The 23572-nt window shown below is 42.6% G+C and overlaps 1 protein-coding gene and 1 pseudogene across 1 annotated transcript in view; one reads left to right on the forward strand and one right to left on the reverse strand.

Annotated features, from left to right (window-relative positions):
* LOC134737942 (uncharacterized) overlaps positions 1-1649 on the forward strand; it is a 32608-nt gene extending 30959 nt beyond the window's left edge. Inside the window, exon 7 of the mRNA XM_063650138.1 lies at positions 72-1649. Within this exon, the coding sequence (XP_063506208.1) occupies positions 72-110 (39 nt within the window). The 3' untranslated portion in view covers positions 111-1649. The remainder of the gene's footprint in view (positions 1-71) is intronic.
* A 1741-nt stretch (positions 1650-3390) lies between these two features.
* LOC129043539 (V-type proton ATPase subunit B, brain isoform-like) lies at positions 3391-4437 on the reverse strand (annotated as a pseudogene).
* Between the last annotated feature and the right edge of the window lie 19135 nt (positions 4438-23572).

Below are 23572 nucleotides of genomic sequence, written 5' to 3' on the forward strand. Positions count from 1 at the left end.
AGGGCCAACGAGAAGCAAAGCTGGGATTCCATCAGGCTCTCTCTGACCTCCATGTTTGTCCTTTTCCATAGGTCACACTGTTCAGAAGGAGAAAGAAGAGCTCGCTGTGAAAAACGCTCCGCAAAGCTGCAGAGCCCTGTGAAGGTGAAAGAGTACTATCATCAGCAAATGGCATTCCTTCCGTGGAAAATGTCACTGGGAGGAAAGCAGGTGACTTTGGATTTCTTTTTTCTTCTTTTCTATCCTTGTAAAGGATTTCCTTCTTCTCTATCTTTTGATAACCCGTGAAAGCCTTAGGTTAATATTATCTACCAAGGACTCCTACAGTTCAAACAAGAACTGGGTGAAGGTAGCGGAGATCGAGCCAGCCCAGAACCAACTGCCTCAACTGAAGAAACTGATCAGAATAGCCCTTTGAAGCTGTAATTCACTTCAGACATGATTTTGAAGAAGAAGAAAAAACAAAAAACAAAAAACAGTAACGTCTGTGGGTATCAGAACTCCAGCCAATTCAACTGAGAGCTGGGAAGAGGGAAGAGAAAGTGCTGCAAGTTTTCAACAGAGTGACCACAGAGTCCTACAGTATGAGCTCTCGTGGTGATGTAGCAGGCAGGCTTCTATTGTTTTAAAGATGGGGAATCATGAAAAAGAGAGAGAGAGAGAAGGGAAAGATGGGAAAAAATTTGAATCTTAAAAATATAAAAGCAGGCCAGGTGCAGTAGCTCACACCTGTAATCCTAGCACTTTGGGGCGCCGTAGCGGGCGGATCGCCTGAGGTCAGGAGTTCGAGACCAGCCTGGCCTACATGGTGAAACCCCATGTCTACTAAAAATATAAAAATTAGCCAGGCATGGTGGTGGGTGCCTGTAAATCCAGCTACTTGGGAATCTGAGGCAGGAGAATCGCTTGAACCCAGGAGGCGGAGGTTGAAGTGAGCTGAGATTATGCCACTGCACTCCAGCCTGGGTGACAGAGCGAGACTCTGTCTCAAATATATATATGTATATAAAAGCATTTGCAGCTGTTCCAGATTAATATGGGAGGAAGTGATGGGAAAGACCAGAAGATTTGATAATCCCAAATCTAACTTGTTATAATGTGGTACAACGTAGACTGGTTTTCCTTGAGGTCAGGAACTGGACCTGCTTCATGACTGTCCAGTGCTGAGCACAGGGTGTGGCATCTGGTGGGATCTTAGGAAACATTTATGTGATGAGGAAATCTAGGGAGATTGAAGAAGATTGAAAATCTTTTTGACACCTTAGGGCCCTCACTATGATTGCAAAAATTATTAGTCTGTATAGATTAAAGCCAGGCTTCTGATTTATTTGGTGGGGCTGGTTAGTCAGTTATCCCTTTTTCACTGCCTCAGGCACTCTTGGCAGTTACATAAGTAAAAAGCCATGTGTGTATGCATGATAGGGATGAACGTATCAGTTAAGGGGCAGACTCCAATTTTGCAACCTCTTTAAAAAATATATTTTATTGTGGTTAGAACATGTAACATGATAACTACCCATTTAACAAATTTTCAAGTGTACAATATGGTATCATCGACTATAGATGTAATATTGTACAGCAGATCTATGGAGCTTATTCAATCTTGCTATCCTGAGCCAAGAAAATAAAAAGTATTTGTGTTTGTGAAATTGATTGGAAGAACTCTGCCTAAGGAAAGGCAACAGTTAGGTCTCAGGCAGGCCGGAAACCAAAACTCCATGGATCATAGAAGTAGAGACTTATGGGCACTTCCTTTCAAGAACCTCCGCTTTCCTTGATGTTTGCTTTGTGGCTGAGGAGCCAAAGTGGCTGGATGGCACTCTCAGCTTACAATTCAGAGGAACCATTGTTGAGTCCCCTGATAGAAGCTTTCATCCCTTGGGCTTTGTGGTGGATTAAAGACAGCTACAAATTCCCTATCACTTCTCTGTTGAGAGGGGAAATGTGTTTCCTCAGCCCTTGAATCTGGGTTGGCCTGAGACTGCTTAACTAACAATATGTGGTAGAAGTGATGCTCTCTGTCAGCTCTGAGGTAGGCCTTTAATAAGACTAACAACCTCCTCTTCCTCCCTCTTGGAGCCCTGAGCTGCCACATAAGAAGTCCAGGCTAGCCAGGTGCGGTGGCTCACGCCTGTAATCCCAATACTTAGGGAGACTGAGGCAGGTGGATCACAAGATCAAGAGTTCAAGACCAGCCTGATTAACATGGTGAAACCCCGTCTCTACTAAAAATACAAAAAATTAGTCGGGCTGGTGGCATGCACCTGTAATCCCAGTTACTCAGGAGGCTGAGGCAGGAGAATCTCTTGAACCCAGGAGGCGGAGGTTGCAGTGAGCTGAGATCATGCCATTGCACTCTAGCCTGGGTGACAGAGCGAGATTCCATCTCAAAAAAAAAAAAAAAAAAAAAATCCAGGCTCTTCTGCCAGACACACAGAATAAGACCACTGAGGCACAGGAGGTCAAATAAAGATGCTATCTTTGATGTTCAGTCCAGTTAAACCTTCAGATGTTTCCAACCTCACCTAGCAACTGGCTGCAACCTCATAAGAGACTCCAAGCAAGAACAAGTGAGCTGAGCCCAGCCAACCCACAGAACCATGAGAGATAACAATATTTTACTGTTTTAAGCCACAGAGTTTTGGAGTGGTTTGTTGTACAGCAACAGATAACCAAAAGAGACCCTAAAACCTATAGTAGCAAGGCCTAGAGTCTCAGGACAGGAAGTCTGACATTTGGAGAGCAGATGTTAGGTGTCACCTTGAGCAATTCCGCCCCTTTGTTCCTGAAGCAATTGTTTTGATTAGGATTCAGTTTGCCTTCATTGAGCAACAGAAAACCCCAGACAATAATGCCTTGAACAAATCGAAAGTTTCTTTCTCTCACAAAAGTCTGGGTAAGTGATCCAGACTGGAATAGTGCTCTAAGATGTCAGGGACCCTGGTTCTTCATGTTTTTTAATGCAGTGCATGACCTAAGCCTCGTGGGTCAAGATGACACTTCAGGCAGTAGGACAGAGGAAGGGATGCAAACACAAAGGGTGCTTTCTCCTGTAGAAGGTTATTTAAAGCCACCACATGTCGCTTTTTCTTGTATTCCATTGGTTAATATGTATCTCATGGCCGTGCCTAGCTGCAAAGGAGACTAGAAAATGGTATCTTGATTTTGGGTGGCCACGCATCCAGCTCTAAATTCTACTACTTGTAGTAAGAAAGGCTATTGGGAGACACTTAGCAGTGCCTGCCTCACTGCTACATCTTGAAAAGTAATAGAGAGACACAGGAAATGGTATCACATATGGGATGCTGACTCACAGCACCGATCCCTTCCAGAGGGGAGCAAGCAGTTATCTCCCCATGGGCACTGTGAGCCTCCACAAGGCCGTTCTAGTCAGGTCAGAGAAGGGTGAATGATATCGTTGGCAGGAATGGTAAGAGTAGGAATTTGAGTAATTGAGCCATTTCTACCTTCTCCTCCACCTGCATGTTCATATATAGTGGCTAAGTCTGTATAAGTGTAACCTGGGAAGCCTTGTCAACCAGGAACCTCTTCTCTGGCTGTAGAAACTCCTTGAAGTGCTTCAGTAGACGAACTCATATCTGTTAGGATAACCAATACATGTTTCTCATATTGGTACGCCAGAAATTCGGCTGTGGTTAGTACCGGGTGAGGGATGACAATCCACCCAATAGTTGGGTCATTAGCCAAGTTCAAAAACAGGCAGATGTTGTCCATTGAGCCATTTTCTTCAACACCAGATTTGAAGAACCAGGCAGTTTCCATGTTTACATCCCTAGCAGCAAATACAATTGGAAAATTTTCCTCAGTGTAGTCTACATCTTTGGATTCATTTAGCAAACCAGTCTGGTGGCAGATTTGAGCTGCAATCTTTGTGTAGTAACCCAGCAGCAGAGAAGATAAAAATTTTCTGCCCCGGCAATACTGTTCGTACCAACTATGGCTGAAATGCTGGTCCGAATCATGTCCTCTGGGTAGATTTGACGTTGAGGATTGGTTGGCCATCCCATGATATCAAAGAAATCTTCAGCCAGTACAAGAGGACCTCTGTCAATGGGTTTTCCCGATCCAATTAATACCCAACAAAGCATATCCTCAGACACTGATGTTTGGAGAATATCCCCAATCCCTTGAAATACCTGAACCACTGCCTTGGAGCCACCAACTTCTAGAATTTGCCCATGTCTCTATGCCATCTAGTAATGTCCAGTGGACAATCTCAGCATCTATGGGAAACTTAACGTGATCTAAGATCACTAGTAGACCATGGACTCTTGATACTGTGATGTATGTAAGGCAAGGCTGGGAGAGGTAGTTCCGACTAACTGCCAGCACCTGCTCCTGAACTCCCATCACCAGCGGGCTTGGGTAGTTTGGGTGTGGCCCATTCATAACCCCACACATTGCCTGCAGCGCCATCATCTTGACATAGCATTTTCCCTGTGTGTCTCCACATTGTCTTCCCTCTGTATTTGTCTGTTTCTGTGTCCAAATTCCCCTTTTTAAGTGACATCAGTCACATTATATTACTATTAGGGCCCAGCCTGATTATCTCATTTTAACTTGATTATTTCTGTAAAGACCCTATTTCCAATTAAGATTGCATTCAAACATCCTAGAGGTCAGGACTTCAACACTGTTTTGTGTGGGGGTTGGGGATTCAACTCATAACAATTCAACTCATAACAAAGTCTGTTGTCTGCAATCAGCTCTTGGGTGCTGATATCTGTATGCTCTGTAACAGAAGCAAACCTAAGCAAAGAAAGAGAATGTACTGGAAGTATATTGGGTGGCTCCTGGAACCAAAAGAGAACTTCAACAAACAGGCCTCCGGAGAGGCAAAAATTCCTGGACATCGCCTTAGGGCCTGCCTTCCAGATGATTCTGTGTCAATATCCTTCTGGCCAAGTATCCTTTTTCTCAAGATACAAATTCTTGGAAGAGTCAGTTGGGTTAGCCTGTGGTGGAACCAGGACCTGTTTGGGGCTTGTGAGTGGGATCAACTGACGGACAGTCCTGCTAGAGTCTCATGGGGTACAGGAGGGGCAGTTCTCCAAAAGAAAGTGAGGGGCGGCTACTAAAGATGGGGGAGGCATGTGTTGTGCAGATGAAACCGCAGGAGTTTGCTACACATTGTACTTTGTTTAAGAAAGACTTCCAGCTCAGGCAGCTGTGTTTCTAAATGTTATGGCACTTAAAGGAGCCATTTAGTCATCTGGAAAATGCAGAGTTGTGGGGAAATGCAGTGTCATGTGTTAAAAAGAGCACTCTTGGTGAAATCAGGAGAGCAGGTTTTGTTTGGCTTTTTTAAATATTTGCAGATGGTATAATTCCATCTTGAAAACAAGGGAATCAACTGAAAAGCTCTTGGAAACAAGAAAGTTCAACCAAGTATCAATTTACCAACTGGAAATAAAAATGATGCCATACAGATCAATTAGAAAGAAAGCATAAAAGAACCAAAGACATTATTCAACTTAGCTACAAAGGCAGCTTGTAAAAGAATAAACTTGGAAAGAAGTGCAAAGGGCATCTATTAAGAGAAAACATCAGATTCTCCTCGGAGGCGTAAAAGACAAAGGGTAGAAAGACTTGGGATAATAAAGATGCCATTTCTCCCTAGATAAATGGATTAATTCACTGAAAGATTTCAGGTGAGCAAACAAAATCAAATCTGAGCCAATCAAAATCCTAATCAGGTCTTTTAACTTGAAAATATGAGTCTAAAACTCATAGGAAGAGTCCCTGTCCGTGGATGTCAGATCCTCAGCCAAAAAGCTTCCCCCCAGGTTTTGATTTTTGGTTTTGTCATTTAATGATCTGTGAGACCTTGGGGCAGGTAATGTAACCTCTTTGGGCCTTAGTTTTTTTTCCTGTGAAGAGGGATAATCTTATCTTTCTGCTTCACAGAGCTGTAGCAATGATCATGTGAGAGAAAGTATTTGGAAGTGTCTCATAAACTGAAAGCACGTTTCATGCTATAGTTGCTATTTTTATTCTTCCATGATGCCAGATAAATAGGAAAAATCACAATGCAAAAGGAGTCCATTGCTCTGCAAGAAGATAAACACCTCTTATTAAACTCGGATACATGATGATTTGTAAATATTTGATTCCTGTGAAGGAGAGAAAAAAGCTAATGCAAGCTGTTTGCTGCTCAGTAAGTGAGGGCTCACTCTCTGGTTATGGAACTGAGCAAAATGCTTATGGCCTCCCCTCTGTCTCCAACCCCAAACCCCTGTGTTGTCATTTGTAGAGTGAAAGGTTTTGGACTTCAGGGTGTTTGACAGCATGAACTTTGGAGTCTCTACAGATCTTGGTTCAAAATGTAGTGCCAGCAATTACTTTGGACAACTTATTATTTCTTTTCTTGGATTCCAAAATCCATCAGACAGGCATGATAATAATCTCTATTATTATATCTATTAGTATTTCTTAAAGGGATGATAATGATATCTACCTCATCAATCTTCAGGAAGACTTGAGAGTTAAATGGGATAATAAATACTAAGTGCCTGGAATCTAGTAAAAGCTCAATAAATGAGCATTATAAGTAATTAACTATCATAATTACCATCATTATTATTACTCTAAGGGCCTTTGCAGCTTTAAAATCTAAGATAATATGTCAGAGAAAAGCTAAAACAGGGAGGAAACAGAAAAGATTCCCTTAATAGGGCTTGAATCAGTACTTGCAAGGGAGAGATTTTTCTGGAAGATGGCTTGTGTATTCATCATAAGGCCTCATTTAACCTTGGTGACTCACAGAGTTTGGCTGGGCCTGCTGTCCTCTGGAAAAGGGGGATAGAGGAGTAAGGAACCAAAGGGGGCTAGACAGGGGAAAGCCGTGGCCTGGAGACCACAGTGGATGGTTCCTTAGAGAGTCTAGTCCAAGGTTTTTAACTTTTATAAAATATATGTTAAACTGAGGAATTTCTTTTTCTGCAAATAAGTTTTGAGGTAGGCACTGTTGGTTGCCAAACCAAAGCTATGCCCTTTTCATTCCTTGACAGCGCAGCTCTGATAATTGTTCAGGATCAGACAGCTGAGTGGCTCAGGAGAGAATGGTGCAGCCTCAGGACAAGGGGCAGGAGGAAGCCTGATTATTCTGGCCAGTGATTGGTTTAGACATGGGCATGTGATACAATTCTGGCCAATGAGATATCAGGGGATGTAAGGCAGGTCATCTTTTCCTTAAGAAAGAGGAAAATTTTCCTAGAAACCCTGCCTGCTCCTGGGCTTCTGGGTAAATTTTCCTCATCCTTAAGGAAAGGGTGACTGACGTACCTACATCTCTGGCAGGAACATAAAACAGCACAACCCCTATGGAGGGTACATTAGTTTCCTATCACTGCTGTAACAAATTACCATAAACTTGGTGACTTAACACAACACAATTTATTCTCTTAAAGTTCTGGAGTTCAGCAGTCTCCCTGGGCTAGAATGAAGGTGTTGGCAGGGCTGTGCTCCCTCTGAAGGCTCCGGGGAGAATCCACTTCCCTGCCTTTTCTGGCTTCTAGAGTTTCGCTCCTTGCATTCCTTGGCACATGGCTCCTTCCTTCATCTTCAAGGCCAGCCATGTAGCATCTTCCGATCTCTGTTCTGTCTTCATACTGCCTTCTCCTCCATGGTAAAATCTCCTTCTGCCCCTCCTTTATAAGGAAAGTTACGATTACATTTAGAGATCACTTCGATAATTCAAGACACTCTCCGCATCTTAAGATTCTTAATCACATCTGCAAAGTCCCTTTTGCCATATAAGCTAACATCGCAAGGTTCCAGGAATTAGGATCTGGTTATCTGTGGGGGCCATTCATTAGCCTACCACAGAGGGGATTTTGGTACTAACTAGCAAAATTACTTGTACATTTATTTTTTTCAAGGTCGGGGTTATTGAGGTATAATTTACATATAGTAAAATTCATTTTTGACGGGGGTGGGAGCAGTGTTTTGCTCTTGTTGCCTAGGCTGGAGTGCAATGGTGCAATCTTGGCTCACTGCAACCTCTGACTCCTGGTTTTAAGAGATTCTCCTGCCTCAGCCTCCTGAGTAGCTGGAATTACAGGCATGCACCACCATGCCCAGCTAATTTTTGTATTTTTAGTAGAAACAGAGTTTCACCAGGTTGGCCAGGCTGGTCTCGAACTCCTGACCTCAGGTGATCCATCTACCTTGGCCTCCCAAAGTGCTGGGATTACAGGTGTGAGCCACTGCACCTAGCCATATTTTTAGTGCACAATTGTATGAGTTTTGATCAGCACATATAGTTGTGTAATTATATCACAATCAAAATGTACACTAGTTTCAAGAAATTAATTTATGTTGCCCCTTAGTAGTCAAACCACCCCCTTGGCTTAGCCCCTGGCAACCACTGGTCTGTTCTCTGTCCCTGTAATATTGCCTTTTTGAGAATGTCATATAAATGGAATCATAGCATATGTAGCTTTTTAAATCTGGCTTCTTTCCCTTAGCACAGTGCATTTGAAATTCATCCATGTTGTAGTAGGTCAGAAGTTTGTTCCTTTTAATCAGTGGGTAGCAATTAGATTAAATAGATGTATCACAATGTATTCATCAGATGAAAGAAACTTGAATTGCTTCTAGTTTTTGGTGATTATGAATAAAGTTTCTATAAATGTTCAGGTACAGACAAATGTTGTGAAAATATGTTTTCATGTCTCTTGAGTAAATATGTAGGAAAAGGATTGTTGGCCATTTTATAAATATATTACATGTTACATTTTATAAGGGACTGGCAAAATGTTTTCCAAAGTGGCTGTGCCATTTTGCATTCCCACTAGTAATGTATGAGAGTTCCAGTTGCTCCACGTCCTCATCAGCATTTAGCATTGTCAGTTTTCTTTCTCTTAATTTTAGCCATTCTGAGAGGTAGGCAGTGGTGTAGTGATCCCATTTCTAGATAGCTATCACAGATATGCAGTAGCAAAAATATTAAAAGGTGCATGTGCTGGGCTAGCCACTGCAGCTCCATTTGTAATAGCAAGATAATGGAAACCCAAATTTTAATCAATGGAAAACTAATTGAATAAATGATGGTACATCCCCCAAATGAAGTATTATGCAGCTGCTACAAGGAACAAGAAATTACTCCACTACTATGTGTGATCTCCAGGATATATTTTTAAGTAAAAAGAGAAAAGTATGTATATAGTATGCAATCATTTATCTACAAATAAGAGAAAAACTATAAAAATTTAATAAAATATTACCATAGCAAAAGGGAAGGAATAGAAAGGAAGCTACAGGGATGGAAGCTAGGCTTCTAAAAATATAGCTTGCATTGTAGATTTAACTTTGGAACAATGTAAACATTTTGTGTAATTACACACAAAATTAAGAAAAAATCAAATTCCTAGGAAGTAAAAATAATGTTAAATTAAAATGACCCTGTGTGTCCAGTTGATGACATAACCACACAAAGAAGACTTTAGTGACCTTAAATCACTATCATTTGATTCCATACTCCTAGAAGACTATATCTGGCAAAAAGAGCTGTGTATTACAGGATTAAAATAATAATTATGTTGATATCCTTAAAATTAAGATATTTGGCATAGTTGATAGGAGATATAAATCTGAGATTGATAAGATTGAGTAAAAACTCTATAATCCTCCACTTCAATTGGAAGTATCAGTATGGATGCATTATACCTTCTCTTTCTTTTTTTTTTTTTTTTTGAGTCAGGTCTCTCTCTGTCACCCATGCAGGAGTGCAGTGGCATGATCAGGGGTCACTGCAGCCTTGACCTCCCGGGCTCAAGCAATCCTCATGCCTCAGCCCCTCTAGTAGCTGGAACTACAGGTGTGCACCACCATGCCCAGTTAATTTTTAAAAAACATATTATTAGAGACAAGGTCTCACTTTGTTGCCCAGGCTGGTCTCCAACTCCTGAGTTCAAGTGATGCTCCTGCCTCGGCCTCCCAAAGAATTGGGATTATAGGCATGAACCACTGAGCTTGGTCCCTTTTATCTTTAGAAAACAATATACATCTCCTAGCTATGCCTACTAAAAATAATTGAAATTCAAGTAAACTGTGAAAAGAAAAACACTTTTTAAAAAAGAGACAAGGTCTTGCTAAGTTGCCCAGGCTGGAGTGCAGTGGCTATTCACAGGTGCAATCATGGCTCTCTATAGCCTTGAACTCTTGGGCTCAAGTGACCCTCTTGCCTCAGCCTCTTGAGTAGCTAGGACTACAGATGTGTGCCACCATGTCCAGCTTGAAAAACACATTTTAAAGACAACCAGAGAAATATAAATGTTATAGTATATTTACTGAAACTCAGAAATGATTGTCAATATGTTAAACTGTGATAATGGTATTGTATTTTTTAAAAAGAACTTGTACCTTTTAGAGATATGTTCTGAAATATTTTTAGAAGAAATAATATGATATCTAGGATTTGCCTCAAAATTATCTGAGGGCAGGGGAAGGAAAGGTAATGTGAACACGTAGATGATTCAGGATGAGTATTTAGTGGCAATTGTAAAAGCTGGATGGTGGGTACATTAGGATCATTATACTACTCTTTCTACATTTGAGTGGTTTTAACATTTTCCATAATAAAAAAGATTTTTTTTTAAAAAAAAGGAGATGTGAAGAAAGGAGATGTGAAGATAGTTGTCTGAGGATGCTATGCTCAGAGCTGCTGCAGTCACTTTGTGAGAATGAAAGAGCAAGCTTAAGGCCTAAAGCATCCAATTTGATAGATATTCCATTTCTGTAAATTCAAATTTCTTAACTTAATTATAAAGCTAGTTAATGCAAAAATGAGGCAATTATGATGGACACAAATATTGAAACTAGGGTTTATCCATGTATATTCATGAGACTTTTTTGGTTGCAACTAATAGAAACCTTAGCATAGTTTAGGCAAAATTTGGAGATTTATTATGGAGATTCAGAATTCTAGGACAGAAGTGCCACCAAGACTCATGAAGAACATAGTTCACAATATCAGGTCCCTCCATATCCTTTCTCCAGCTCTCATCACTGCTCTTCAGCATTACCATGACTGTCTATCACCACCCTCTCATTGCAGACCAGCTTCCTTCATTTTCCAGCCCACATCATGGAAAACTTGCACAAGTCCAAGTTCAGCCATTCGGATAGAGACAGATTTTTTCCTCCAGACCCAGTTCCAAAACTTCTGGAAGAAGAGCTTGATTGGTCCGGAAGCTGAGATTGTCCCATCCAGTGGGGAGGGCCCACTCCTAAGTGAGTCATGGCCAGAGTTTAAGGCGTGTGTGACATGGCTGCTCCTGTGGTTCCTGTGGTGTTCCTGTAGGGAGAAGAGCAATTCCCAGAGACGTGTAGGTGGGAAGTGGGAGGCAGACAAAGCCATAGGTATCTATGTAGTTGAGTCAGGCCAGATCATGAGTTCATGAATGGGTGCAAAAATTGCTGAGAATGATGCCTTGGGCAGGTTGAATTTTGGTTGACTGGGGAAAGCCAGCCAGCGGGGCAAGGAAGACTCGGTTCCCAGCTTCCTCGGTTCTTGGTTCCCGGTTCCAGGGTGCTCACAGGGGCTTGCTCAAGTTCAGTGGTCATTGCAGCCCATGGATAGTCAGGAACCAGCCAGACCAGAGGTGCTCCGGCCTTGGTGCTCAGGGAAAGAAAGGCTATATCAGTGCTCAAGGGCCCATCTACTCCCACGCAAGGGAGCCCCCACCACACTGCTGTCTGGCATTTGTCCCACATTGTTCCACTTCTTACAACACCATCAGGCTTAAAAATACAACGCAACAACTGTAGCCTTCCAACCGTGCAGCCTCTGACTTCCACCTTCCATTCTAGTGACATAGTATTGAGAACATCCTGACTCTCACCCATAAGTAGTTGCAAACTGAAATCGTTTTTCTTCATCTTCCATTGCAATGTCAGTCAGGCTTTTAAGCTACTTTTCAATTAAACTGATCCAGAAGCTTGAGAGAGAAGTGAGTAGAAAATGTTTTATTTGAGTTGAAATCACTAATCTAGCCAATAGCTGTGGGTATTCTGTAGTATTCATTTGAATCAGGAGGAAAAGAGCATCCAAGATTTAAAATAAGTACAAAAAGCATTCAAAATAGAATAATCAAATCACCAAATCAAATAATCAAATTGACTTAGTTGTTACACTGGGATCCTAATGAACCCCAATGTTAGCCCTACTTGACTCACAAGATTCTGGTAATGGGTCACTGATAAAGCCCAGGTAAAGCAACCTCACCCCGCCACCACCTCCAGTGCCCACCACACCCCGCCACTGCAAGGGAGTCTCACCAATGAAGGCCATCCACGAAAAGGGGCAGTCTTCAGTTCATTAGGAGAATATGTATATTCTATGCTATGTATTTGCATAGAAATGAATAAGGTGCTTCCACATTCTCTCCTTTATTTGATCCCAACAAAGGGAGTTAGATAGGACAGATGTTATTTTATAAAGGAGACGACTGAGTCTCAGAGAAGTGCTATAAAGTATCCCCGTTAGCCAGTGATAAATAAAGAAGAAAACAATTGTTATAACTTCAAGCCCTTGACTCTTCTTTTGGCAGAGAGGGGGGCGGGACAGAGTCTCACTCTGTTGCCCAGGCTGGAGTGCAATGACGCGATCTCAGCTCACTGCAACCTCTGCCTCCCAGGTTCAAGCAATTCTCCTGCCTCAGCCTCCTGAGTAGCTGGGATTACAGGTGTTCACCACCACACCCAAGCCCTTGTCTCTTTCCTTAATCCTCCCTCCCTCTCTTTCGTCTCCCTCCTTCTCCCTTCTTTCCTTCCCTTCCTTCACTTCCCTTCTCTTGCCTTCCTTCTTTCCTTTTTCTCTCCCCCTCTCCCTTCCCCCTCTTGTCCCTCCTTCCTTCCATAAGCATTTATTGAGTCTTACTATGGGTCAAGACCTAGGCTTGAAACTGGGGGTTTGAAAATACGTGAGATCTGGTTACTGCTCTGAAAGAACACAGCGGGGGAACAGATGTATTCAAAGCTAAAAATGGATACACTATGGAGGCATTCAGAGGCAAGGAGGACATTGAACTGGGCCTTGAAGGATAAGTAACACGACCAGGTAGAGATCGTGGAAATGGGAAAGGCATCCTAGGCAGAGGAAACAGAGAGAGCAAATGCCTTAGAAGACACACAAGCATAGATTGTTGGTGGGGCGGGCAGGGCAGAAACCCTGGTGTCTGGGAAAGAAGGCAAGTAGGTGAGGCTGGTGCTAGATCAAGGAAGGCCTTGGAGGCTGTGCTAAGAGGTTTGGAAGGTGATGGGGGCTGTTGAAGATTTTTAGGCAGGGAAATGACAGGGTTATGTTTTTAAGAAAGATCATTTAGAGGCATGATGTAGTGGATGATTAGCACGAGATGAGATTGGGGGCACTGAGGCCAGTTAGGGGACTCTTGTGACAATCTAGATGTAAGATGATAACATAGGAGCTGAGGCAATGGGAGATGGTGAGGAGGGGCTTATTTCAAAAGATTGAGGAGATAGACTTGATAGGACTTGGCAACAGAGGTGCAGGCAGGATGATGTCTAAGGAGATGCAAGAGACCGGGTGTGGTGGCTCACACCTGTAATCCCAGCACTCTGGGAGGCTGAGGCGAGTGGATCACCTGACTCCAGGAGTTTGAGATCATCCTGAGCAACATGGTGAAACCCTGTCTGTACAAAAAAAAAAAAATTTTTTTAATACAAAAATTTAGCCAGGCATGGTGGCATGTGCCTGTGGTCCAAGATACTCGGGAGGCTGAGGCAGGAGGATCACCTGAGCCCAGGAGGTGGAGGCTGCAGTGAGCCGTGATCGTGCCACTGCGTTCCAGCCTGGGTGACAGCCTGAGACCCTGTCTCAAAAAATAAAAAATAAAAAAATAAGATGCAAGAAAGTAACCATGAAGTGGTTCATGCCACTTAATTCCTTCCCAAATAACATGTCCTTATCATCTCTTCTTTTCAGAGGATATATTTCTATTTATCTATTCTTTCTCTCTGACACGACTTTCTCAAGACTGGTTCTCCTTCTTTCTGGTTTGGGCAGCAATATTTTTTTCCACTTCCTGTTTTCTGGTGTCTGATTCCTCAATAAACAAGGTCATGGTGAGAAATAGCCACATGTATACCTGGGGACTTTCTGCCCTGGTCACCAGTGACTGGACCAGGTGGGCACCTGAGCAAGCTGGGCCAATCAGAGTCCTTCTCTGTGTTCTTGAAATTAGGGAAAGAAAATGGCTGCTGCTTTCTTGAAAGAAATGGAAACTAGGTGGCTTTGGCTGATGATTCAAGTGGCTGTTTCCTGAGAAGTAAAAAAGCTGGTTTTTAGTGAGTGAGAATAATGACATCTATGCTCAGGGAGAAACAGATGAGAGAAGAAAGAGGGCTGTGTGGTTCCCATAGAACTTGGAGATGATGCTACCTTATCCTGAAGCCAGGATGTGAGTCTAGCCTTTGGCTCCCTGTTGCTTGAGCTAGCTCTGGTCATACTTTCATACATTTGTCTACAGATGCTGTTACAAAACTCACACACCAATGACTGTATCTTCTGGAAGTACCTTTGCATTTGTGCAATTTACTCTCTAGATCCTTCTCTTTTTTTTTTTTTTTTTTTTGAGATGGAGTCTCACTCTGTCGCCCAGGCTGGAGTGCAGTGGCGCAATCTTGGCTCACTGCAACCTCCACCTCCTGGGTTCAAGTGAATCTCCTGCCTCAGCCTCCTGAGTAGCTGGGATTACAGGCACCCACCACTACACCCAGCTAATTTTTTGTATTTTTAGTAGAGACGGGGTTTCACCATGTTGGCCAGGCTGGTTTCGAGCTCCTGACCTTGTGATTTGCCCACCTCGGCCTCCCAAAATGGCATGAGCCACGGCGCCCAGCCGATCCATCCCTTTTTGGCTTATCACGCCTGTTTGGTGTGTGTGTGTGTGTCTGCTTTGAGATAGGGTCTGGCTCTGTCACCCAGGCTGTAGTGCAGTTGTGTGATCTTGGCTCACTGCAACCTCTGCTTCCTAGGCTCAATCCATCCTCCTACCTTAGCCTCCCAAGTAGCTGAGACTATAGTCATGTGCCACCACACCTGGCTAATTTTTTGTATTTTTAGTAGAGACGGGGTTTCACCATGTTGGCCAGGCTGGTCTCGAACTCCTGACCTCATGATTCACCTGCTTCGGCCTCCCAAAATGCTGGGGTTACAGGTGTGAGCCACCACGCCCCTCCGATCCTTCCCTTTTTTGCTTATCACGCCTGTTTGGGGGGGGTGTGTGTGTGTGTGTGTGTGTGTGTGTGTGTGTGTGTGTGTGTGTGTGTGTGTGTGTGTGTGTGTGTGTGTGTGTGTGTGTGTGTGTGTGTGTGTGTGTGTGTGTGTGTGTGTGTGTGTGTGTGTGTGTGTGTGTGTGTGTGTATGTGTGTGTGTGTGTGTTTTGAGATATTAGCCTCCCAAGTAGCTGGGACTACAGGAACTTGCCACCATGCCTGACTAATTTTTTGTATTTTTTTTTGTAGAGTTGGGGTTTTGCCACGTTGTCCAGACTGGTCTTAAACTCCTGAGCTCGAGCTATCCTCCTGCCTTGGCATCCCAGCATGCTGAGATTACAGGCATGAGCCACTGCACCCGGCCCTGTTTGTTTTTTAAGTAAATTTTTTAATTGAAGTATAACATACATGCCGCTGATGTTCTTTTTTTTTTTTTTTTTTTTTTTTTTTTTTAGCGTTTACCCAGGCTAAAGTGCAGTGGCATGATCTTAGTTCACTGCAACCTCCGTCTCCCGGGTTCAAGTGGTTCTCCTGCCTCAGCCTCCCAATTAGCTGAGTTTATAGGCACCTGCCACCACACTTAGCTAATTTTTAATTTTTAATTCTTTTCATTTTTAGTTGAGACAGAGTTTCACCATGTTGGCCAGGCTGGTTTCGAACTCCTGGCCTCAAGTGATCCACCCAACTTGGCCTCCCAAAATGCTAGGATTATAGGCGTGAGCTACCATGCCCAGCCTGATATTCATTTTTAAACAACTCATTTGCAATTATTTTTAAAATCATCATTCTAAATTAAATATAAGAAATAATATTGTTATATCGCCTCTAAACATTGACTGAAAAATGTGCTGATGCTGGTAGGTAATGGACAAATGGAAGTGTTGAGGGTAGGTGAATGGGTGTGGAGAAAGACATACAAATGGCTGGGTGCGATGGCTCACACCTGTAATCCCAGCACTTTGGGAGGCCGAGGCAGGAAGATCACCTGAGGTCAGAGTTCCAGACCAGCCTGGCCAATGTGGTGAAACCCTGTCTCTATTAAAAATACAAAAAAATTAGCTGGGCGTGGTGGCAGACACCTGTAATCCCAGCTACTCAGGAGGCTGAGGCAGGAGAATCACTTGAATCCGGGAGGCAGAGGTTGCAGTGAGCTGAGATCATGCCATTGCACTCCAGCCTGGGCGACAAGAGCAAAACTCTGTCTCCAAAACAAACAAACAAACAAAAGACATACAAACAATTCAAGTATAATTTGAAAAATTAGAAGCATTTATTCAACAAATGCTTATTCAATGCCCACTATGTACCAGACACTGTAAAAAAAAATGCCAGGAAGTCAGTCCCATGGAACTTAAGTGTTGATGGGGGTATATAAAAAGAGATGTGGCCAAACCAGGAAGGGTCAATTCATTTTACCCCAGGGATAAGAAATGGGGAAGGTAGCATTTGAGCTGGGCTTAAAAGGAGAAGTAGAATTTTGACAGTTGGAGTAGGTAGAAAAAGGGCATTATATGTTCAGAAACCAGCGTGAGCTAAGGTATGGGGGAGTGATGGTTCAAGGACACGCTTGGGGAGCTGGGAGAAGACTCCTGTGGCCAGTGGTGGATTATGAGTTTGGGAAGGTGGACAGTGGCAGGAAATGAAGCTGGAGGGGCTCCAGGAGGCAGATTTCAAAAGATCTTGAATGCCACATATGACAGAGACATTTACTGTTCACCAAGTATCTATCTACCTACTTTCCACATTTCCTAGTCTTTTGGCAGTTGGAGGAACCACATGACTACTTTCACCAATGGGCTATAGGCAAAAGCCACACATGTTAGTTCTGGGCTAAAGCGTAAAAGAGTGAGTGTGAGCTCTGCCTTAGCTTTCCTGCCTTGCTGTAATGAACAAGGCAGCCACGTCTTCCAAGTGCAACTTTAATATGGTGGCCCCTGCATCAGTCTGGGGTCCGTGAGTGATTATGTGGAGCACATGCATTGGATATGTGTCATGAGCAAGAAATAAACTTTTGCTGTATTAAGACACTAGGATTTTGGGGGGCCAATTAGTTACTATAATATAACCTAACTTTTCCTGACTGATACAGCAGAGTAAGAAATTCAGAATTTACCCTGGAGGTGGAGAGTAGCTTGTCTTAGTCAGTTTGGGGGGCTATAGGAAAATACCATGAACTGGATGGCTTATAAACAAAAGACATTTATTTCTCACAGTTCTGGAAGCTGGAAGTCTAAGATCAGGGTGCCAGCATAGCTGGGCTCTGGTGAGAGCCCTCTTCTGGGTTGCAGACTACCGGCTTCTCATTGTGCCTCACATGGTGGGACGAGAGCTAGCTGGGTCTTTAGCCTCTTCTTATAAGGATACTAATCCCATTCATGAGGGCTCCCCTCATAACTGAATTACCTCCCAAAGGCCCCACTTCCAAATAGCATCACATTGGGGTTAGAATATCAGCCTACAAATTTTGGTGGTCACAAGCTTCCAGTCCATTGCATAACCCTTGACAGGTTTTAAGCAGGTGAGTAACGTTGTCAGATTTGGCAGACAACTGCCATCCAGATTGTCCCTATCCATTTGTAACAGTGGTGCCGTTAGCCATTGTCTCCTCTCAGGAGGGTTTGAGCTTGTTCAGTTCAGCTCCCATATTTCTTGTTATCTTTCCCTTACCAAGTACAGAGGCCCAGAGCTTTCTTTTCACCACTGCTCTGGGCCCAGAGCCCCATTCCACTGCTACGAGCTTATGGGTTTTGTCCTGCAGCATTATGTATCAGCAACCTGGAGTCACGGGACAGGTTCATCTCGAAGTTATATGGTATGAGTGGGCATCTCTCCAGCTTGGCAGGCATCAGTGTGTTCACTGCTAATGGAGTGACATATTTACCAGCTGCCCACAGTGGAACAAAGTGCATAGATGAATTTGGTGCAGGAACAGGCAGTTCTGTCTGTATTTGGTGCAGGAACTGGCGGTTCTCTCTCTGGTTATGGCTGAGAGATCTGTGACAATGACTCAAGTCTCATCCTGCTTCTTGTTGCTCAAACCATGTCCCTTGAAGCCCTTCTTTGCTGGTTCCATTCACCTGTCTCCACTGAGCTTCAGGTCCTCTTCCTTTTTGGTAAACTACCCTACATCAGCTCCCAGGCTGGCAGAGCTCTTGGGGTGACCCTCCCTTCACTTTCTTCTCCTCCTTTCCTCTGGTCTCCTACTGTTTTGAGAAAATCCTTCTTTCTCCTTTTTTGGCTTCCTCAACAGTACTTCCTTCTTTCTCTCTACCAGTTCCTCTGTTCTCTCGTTCTTTAGCAGAAGACTTGATGACCTATTAGATCTAGAGTCTGGATCATCAGCAATTAAAACAAGCCAAAAAAGAAAAAAGATAATTTCCTTTTCCTTAAGTGGTCAGGAGCGCTCAGCCTTCAAACTGCATAATACAGTTGGGGCAAAAATTGTGGCAGGTAGGCAAAGAAAGGGAAGCAACTACAAAACAGCTCAGCTTTGATCCTAAACAGTTTTAGCCTCCACAGCCTGCTACATGCGTAATAGCAAGACTTGGCTTCCCGTGAAACAAGATCACCTGCTCTAAATGCCTTCGGCTTTATACCATTTACAGAGTCTCTCAGTCCTGGGTTTCATTCTTATTTAAATTTAAGTTATTTCTCTTCCCTTTTCTCTCTCCCAAGTTCCTGCTCCCTCAAACTCCTGTCTCCAGGGTCCACCACACAGGAGGAAAGAATTATTTAAAAGCAGAGCCTCTTTACGTAAAGAGGTCATGCTTCTCTTTAGGATGATTTTAGCCTTTCTTCTCCAGACCAGGCTGTGGTCTTTGGCTTTGCACAACCAAAAGACCTTTAGAAAGATTCTTCTCTCCCCTAAAAGAGCAATTTTCTCCCAAAGATGAATTCTTCTGCTAGCCCTTTTAGCAATGAGCACACATAGCAATATGTTTGTGTCTCCACCACATGTTTTATTTCTAATATTATTATTATTATTTTGAATAGCTAATACATATATCTAGTTTAAAATTCAAAAGCAACAAAAGGATATACACAGAAGAATCTCCTTTTGCCCCACCTGCCAGCTACCTAGTATTCTCCCCAGGGGTGACCAGTGTTACCAGTTTCTTATATACCCTTACAAAAGTATTTTACGTAAGTACAAGCAAATACATATATCTTCATTTTATTTATTTATTTATTTGTTTGTTTATTTATTTTGAGACAGAGTCTCTCTGTCGCCCAGGCTGGAGTGCAGTGGCGTGATCTCGGCTCACTGCAAGCTCCGCCTCCTGGGTTCACACCATTCTCCTGCCTCAGCCTTCCGAGTAGCTGGGACTACAGGCACCCGCCACCATGCCCGGCTAATTTTTTGCATCTTTAGTAGAGACAGAGTTTCCATATTAGCCAGGATGGTCTCCATCTCCTGACCTTGTGATCTGCCCGCCTCGGCCTCCCAAAGTGCTGGGATTACAGGCGTGAGCCACCGTGCCCGGCCATTTATTTGTTTTTGAGACAGGGTCTCGCTATGTCATCCAGTCTAGAGTGCAGTGGCACAACAGTCAGTGCATCCTCAACTTCCTGGGCTCAAGTGATCCTTCCACCTAGTCCCTGAGTATCTGGGAGTAGGCGTGTGCCACCATGCCTGGCTAATTTTTGTATTTTTTATAGAGACGGGATATCACTGTGTTTCCCAGGCTGGTCTCAAACTCCTGGCCTCAAGTGGTCCTCCCGTCTCAGTCTCCCAAAGTGCTGAGATTACGGGCATAAGCCACCATGCCTCGCTCATGTATTTATTCTTTCCCCTCTTTATTTTTAACACATATGCTGATATTCCATGCACATAAAAATACAGATATAGCTTGAGAATGCCCCTATTTTACTACATAAGGATTTCCCCATTCTTTGTTTATAATGGAATGGCATTCTACTATATGCATGTATTATGATTTATTTAAATAAATTTATTTATTTAAATAATCCTCTTTTGGTGAACCTTTAGGTGATTTCCATTATTTTGCTATTGCAAGCAATGCTTAATAACTTGTAAATATGCCATTTTGCCCATTTGAGTACATCTGTAGGAAAAATTCCTGGGAGTAGAACTGCTGGATCATAGAGAATAGCTGTTCCAATTGTCCTTTTTCATCTTGCATCAATTTACACTCTAACTAGACATCAAGAAATTCTGTTTTCCCACACAGTGCTTTACATGATTTCTAGAAAAATCCTTCTGGGATCATGAGGGAATTGTTTGGAGGGAGAGGACCTAGAGATACCTATGAGAGAGATGGTGAGTTCTCGGTAAAGTGGGGCGGGGGGAGATCTACTCTCTTCAGGGGTCAAAGGAGCCTTTTTAGAGGAAGATATTTTGAATTGGGTCTTAAGAAATCAAGAGCTTACTAAGCAAAAGCGGGAGGGGAAGGCTATGTGCCTGTGCTGGCTCTTCTTGGGAGTTTAATCTGTTTAATCTGAAGAGATTTTCTTTTTTTGAGAAGAAAAACATTGTATGCCTGAGGATATACCTTGCAGAAATTACCTATAGGATTAAGGAGCCAAAAGAAAACATGATGTATATATGCACTTGAATATTATTTAGCCATTAAAAAGAATGAAATTTTGTCATTTGCAGCAACATGGGTGGAACTGAAAGTCATTATGTTAGGTGAAATAAGCTAGGCACAGAAAGACAAATATTGCATGTTCCCACTCATCTGTGAGAGTGAAAACCATGGGTCTCGAGGATGTAGAAAGTAGAATTGTGGCTGGGGAGGGTAAGGAGGAAGAGAGGATGAAGAGAAGTTGGCTGAAGGCTACAAAAATGTAGTCAGACAAAAGAAATAAGTTCTAGGCTGGGCTCGGTGGCTTATGCCTGTAATCCCAGCACTTTGGGAGGCTGAGGTAGGTGGATCACCTGAGGTCAGGAGTTCAAGACCAGTCTGGCCAACATGGTGAAACCCCATCTCTACTAAAAATACAACAACAACAACAAAAATTAGCTGGCCGTGGTGGCAGACGTCTGTAGTCCCAGCTACTCAGGAGGCTGAGACAGGAGAATCGCTTGAACCCAGAAGGTAGAGGCTGCAGTGAGCCGAGATCGTGCCACTGCACTCCAGCCTGGGCAAAACAGAATGAGACTCCATCTCAAAAAAAGAAAAAAAAAGGAATAAGTTCTAGAATTGATAGTACAGTAAATTATAATTAACAATAATTTATTGTATATTTCAAAATAGCTAGAACAGAAGATTTGTAATGTTCCCAACACGAAAAAGATAAATGTTTGAGGCAATAGAGATCCAAATTACCCTGATTCAATCATTACACACATTACACATTGTATATGCATGTGTCAAAATATCATATGTACCCCAAAATACGTATAACTATTATTTATCAATTAAAAAAAAGTAAGAAACAGGAAATCATTTGATAAAGGTCAAGTAATCATTATATATGTACTCTATGGAAAAGAAAAGTATGATAATTAATAGTAACTATAATAATAGTAGCTATAATTTATTAAGAGCTACCATGTGTCAGGCATTAGGTTAAATATTACGCATACATTTTAAAAAGCCCATTTAATCCGCATACCAATTCTCTGCATAAGGCACTATAATTTCCAGTTTGCAAATGAGAAAATCGAGAATCAAAGATGATAAGTAACTTCCCAAAGTTAACCTAACAAGGAATTTTCAGAGCAAGGCTTCCAAAAAGGTATGTGACCCCTGAAAGCCTGTACTCTCACTTGCTAGAATAACCCCTTCCATTAGCTCATTGAACTCTCAAGAATTCTAGGGGAGGTTTCCTGGAGATGAAGTGATTACAGGTGAGAAAACTGAGGCTCAGCCAGATGTGGTGGCTCCCGTCTGTAATCCCAGCACTTTGAGAGGCCAAGGCAGGCAGATCACATGAGGTCAGGAGTTCGAGACCAGCCTGGCCAACATGGCGAAACCCCATCTCTACTAAAGATACAAAAATTAGGTGGGCGTGTTGGTGTGCACCTGTAATCTCAGCTACTCAGGAGGCTGAGGCAGGAGAATCACTTGAACCTGGGAGGTGGAAGTTGCAGTGAGCCAAGATTGTGTCACTGCACTCCAGCCTAGGTAACAGAGTGAGACCCTGTCTCAAAACAAAACAAAAAAATGAAACAAAACAAAAAGCCAGAGGCTCAGGAGGTTAAATGACTTGTTCAGAAAAAGTATAAAGAACATATTGCAACGTGGAAAAATGTTTGCTTAATAATGTAAGGAGGAAAAAACGATTGTCTATAATTGCTTAAATGTGATGATGACAACTATGTAAAAATAGAAACATCTGTGGGTGTGCTGACTACCCATCCGGAGTATTCTAGGGCAGTCCTCGGTTTACAGTGTCAGACTGTTGTCAATCCTATATCTGGTGCTATGCTCTGATTTCAGGGAACTTGGGGAAACATGACTACTTTACGTAAAGATAAAGACTATATTGAATAAGAGGCTGAGGAAGGCGGATTACTTGAGGCCAGGAGTTCAAGGCCGAGGCCATCCTGGCCAACATGGTGAAACCCTGTCTCTACTAAAAATACAAATATTAGCTGGGCGTGGTGGCGTGTGCCTGTAATCCCAGCTACTCGGGAGGCTGAGGCATGAGAATTGCTTGAACCCAGGAGGAGGAGGTTGCAGTGAGCCGGGATTGCACCACTGCACTCCAGCCTGGGTGACAGAGTGAGACTCCTTATCAAAAAAAAAAAAAAAAAAAAAAAGACTACATTGAAGATATTTAAGTAGTTACTGATTTTTTTTTTTTAAATATGAAACTTGGAAAGACTAAGGGGTGATATCTGATACAAATCTAGAAGATTGCAGAAGCAGACATTTTGAGAAGGTATCTTAGCCTTACTAATTAACGTAAATTGATATCAACATCTTGCCTACTCATTAAAAGGTTACTCCAGTTATTGGATTTCTGTGGTGATTGTTTTTTAAAGGTTAGCCTTGACCAATTCTATTATAAGTTTTTTTTTCCCCAGCAGCATAAGTGAGCAGAATCAAGAGAGGAGACTGATATTTATTTCAAATAGTAAAAATAAAAAATATCAATTAGTTTCTTCAGAAAGGTTACTTGGAATGTCTTTATTTGATCGTCTGTTCATCCTGCCTTCATGTTAGTTCATCTCTTTATTCATTTCATTCATCCATTCATTCATTCAACATTTACTAGTCTCCTAATGTATACCAAATTCTGTGTTGGGCACTGGGAGCATAATAGTGAACAAGACTTGGTCCCTGCCCATGAGGGATTCACTGATAGAGCTAGAAACATAAACAGGTAAGTATAACAC

This window comes from Pongo pygmaeus, chromosome 13 (assembly GCF_028885625.2).
Source record: "Pongo pygmaeus isolate AG05252 chromosome 13, NHGRI_mPonPyg2-v2.0_pri, whole genome shotgun sequence".
Taxonomy (NCBI): Eukaryota; Metazoa; Chordata; class Mammalia; order Primates; family Hominidae; genus Pongo; species Pongo pygmaeus.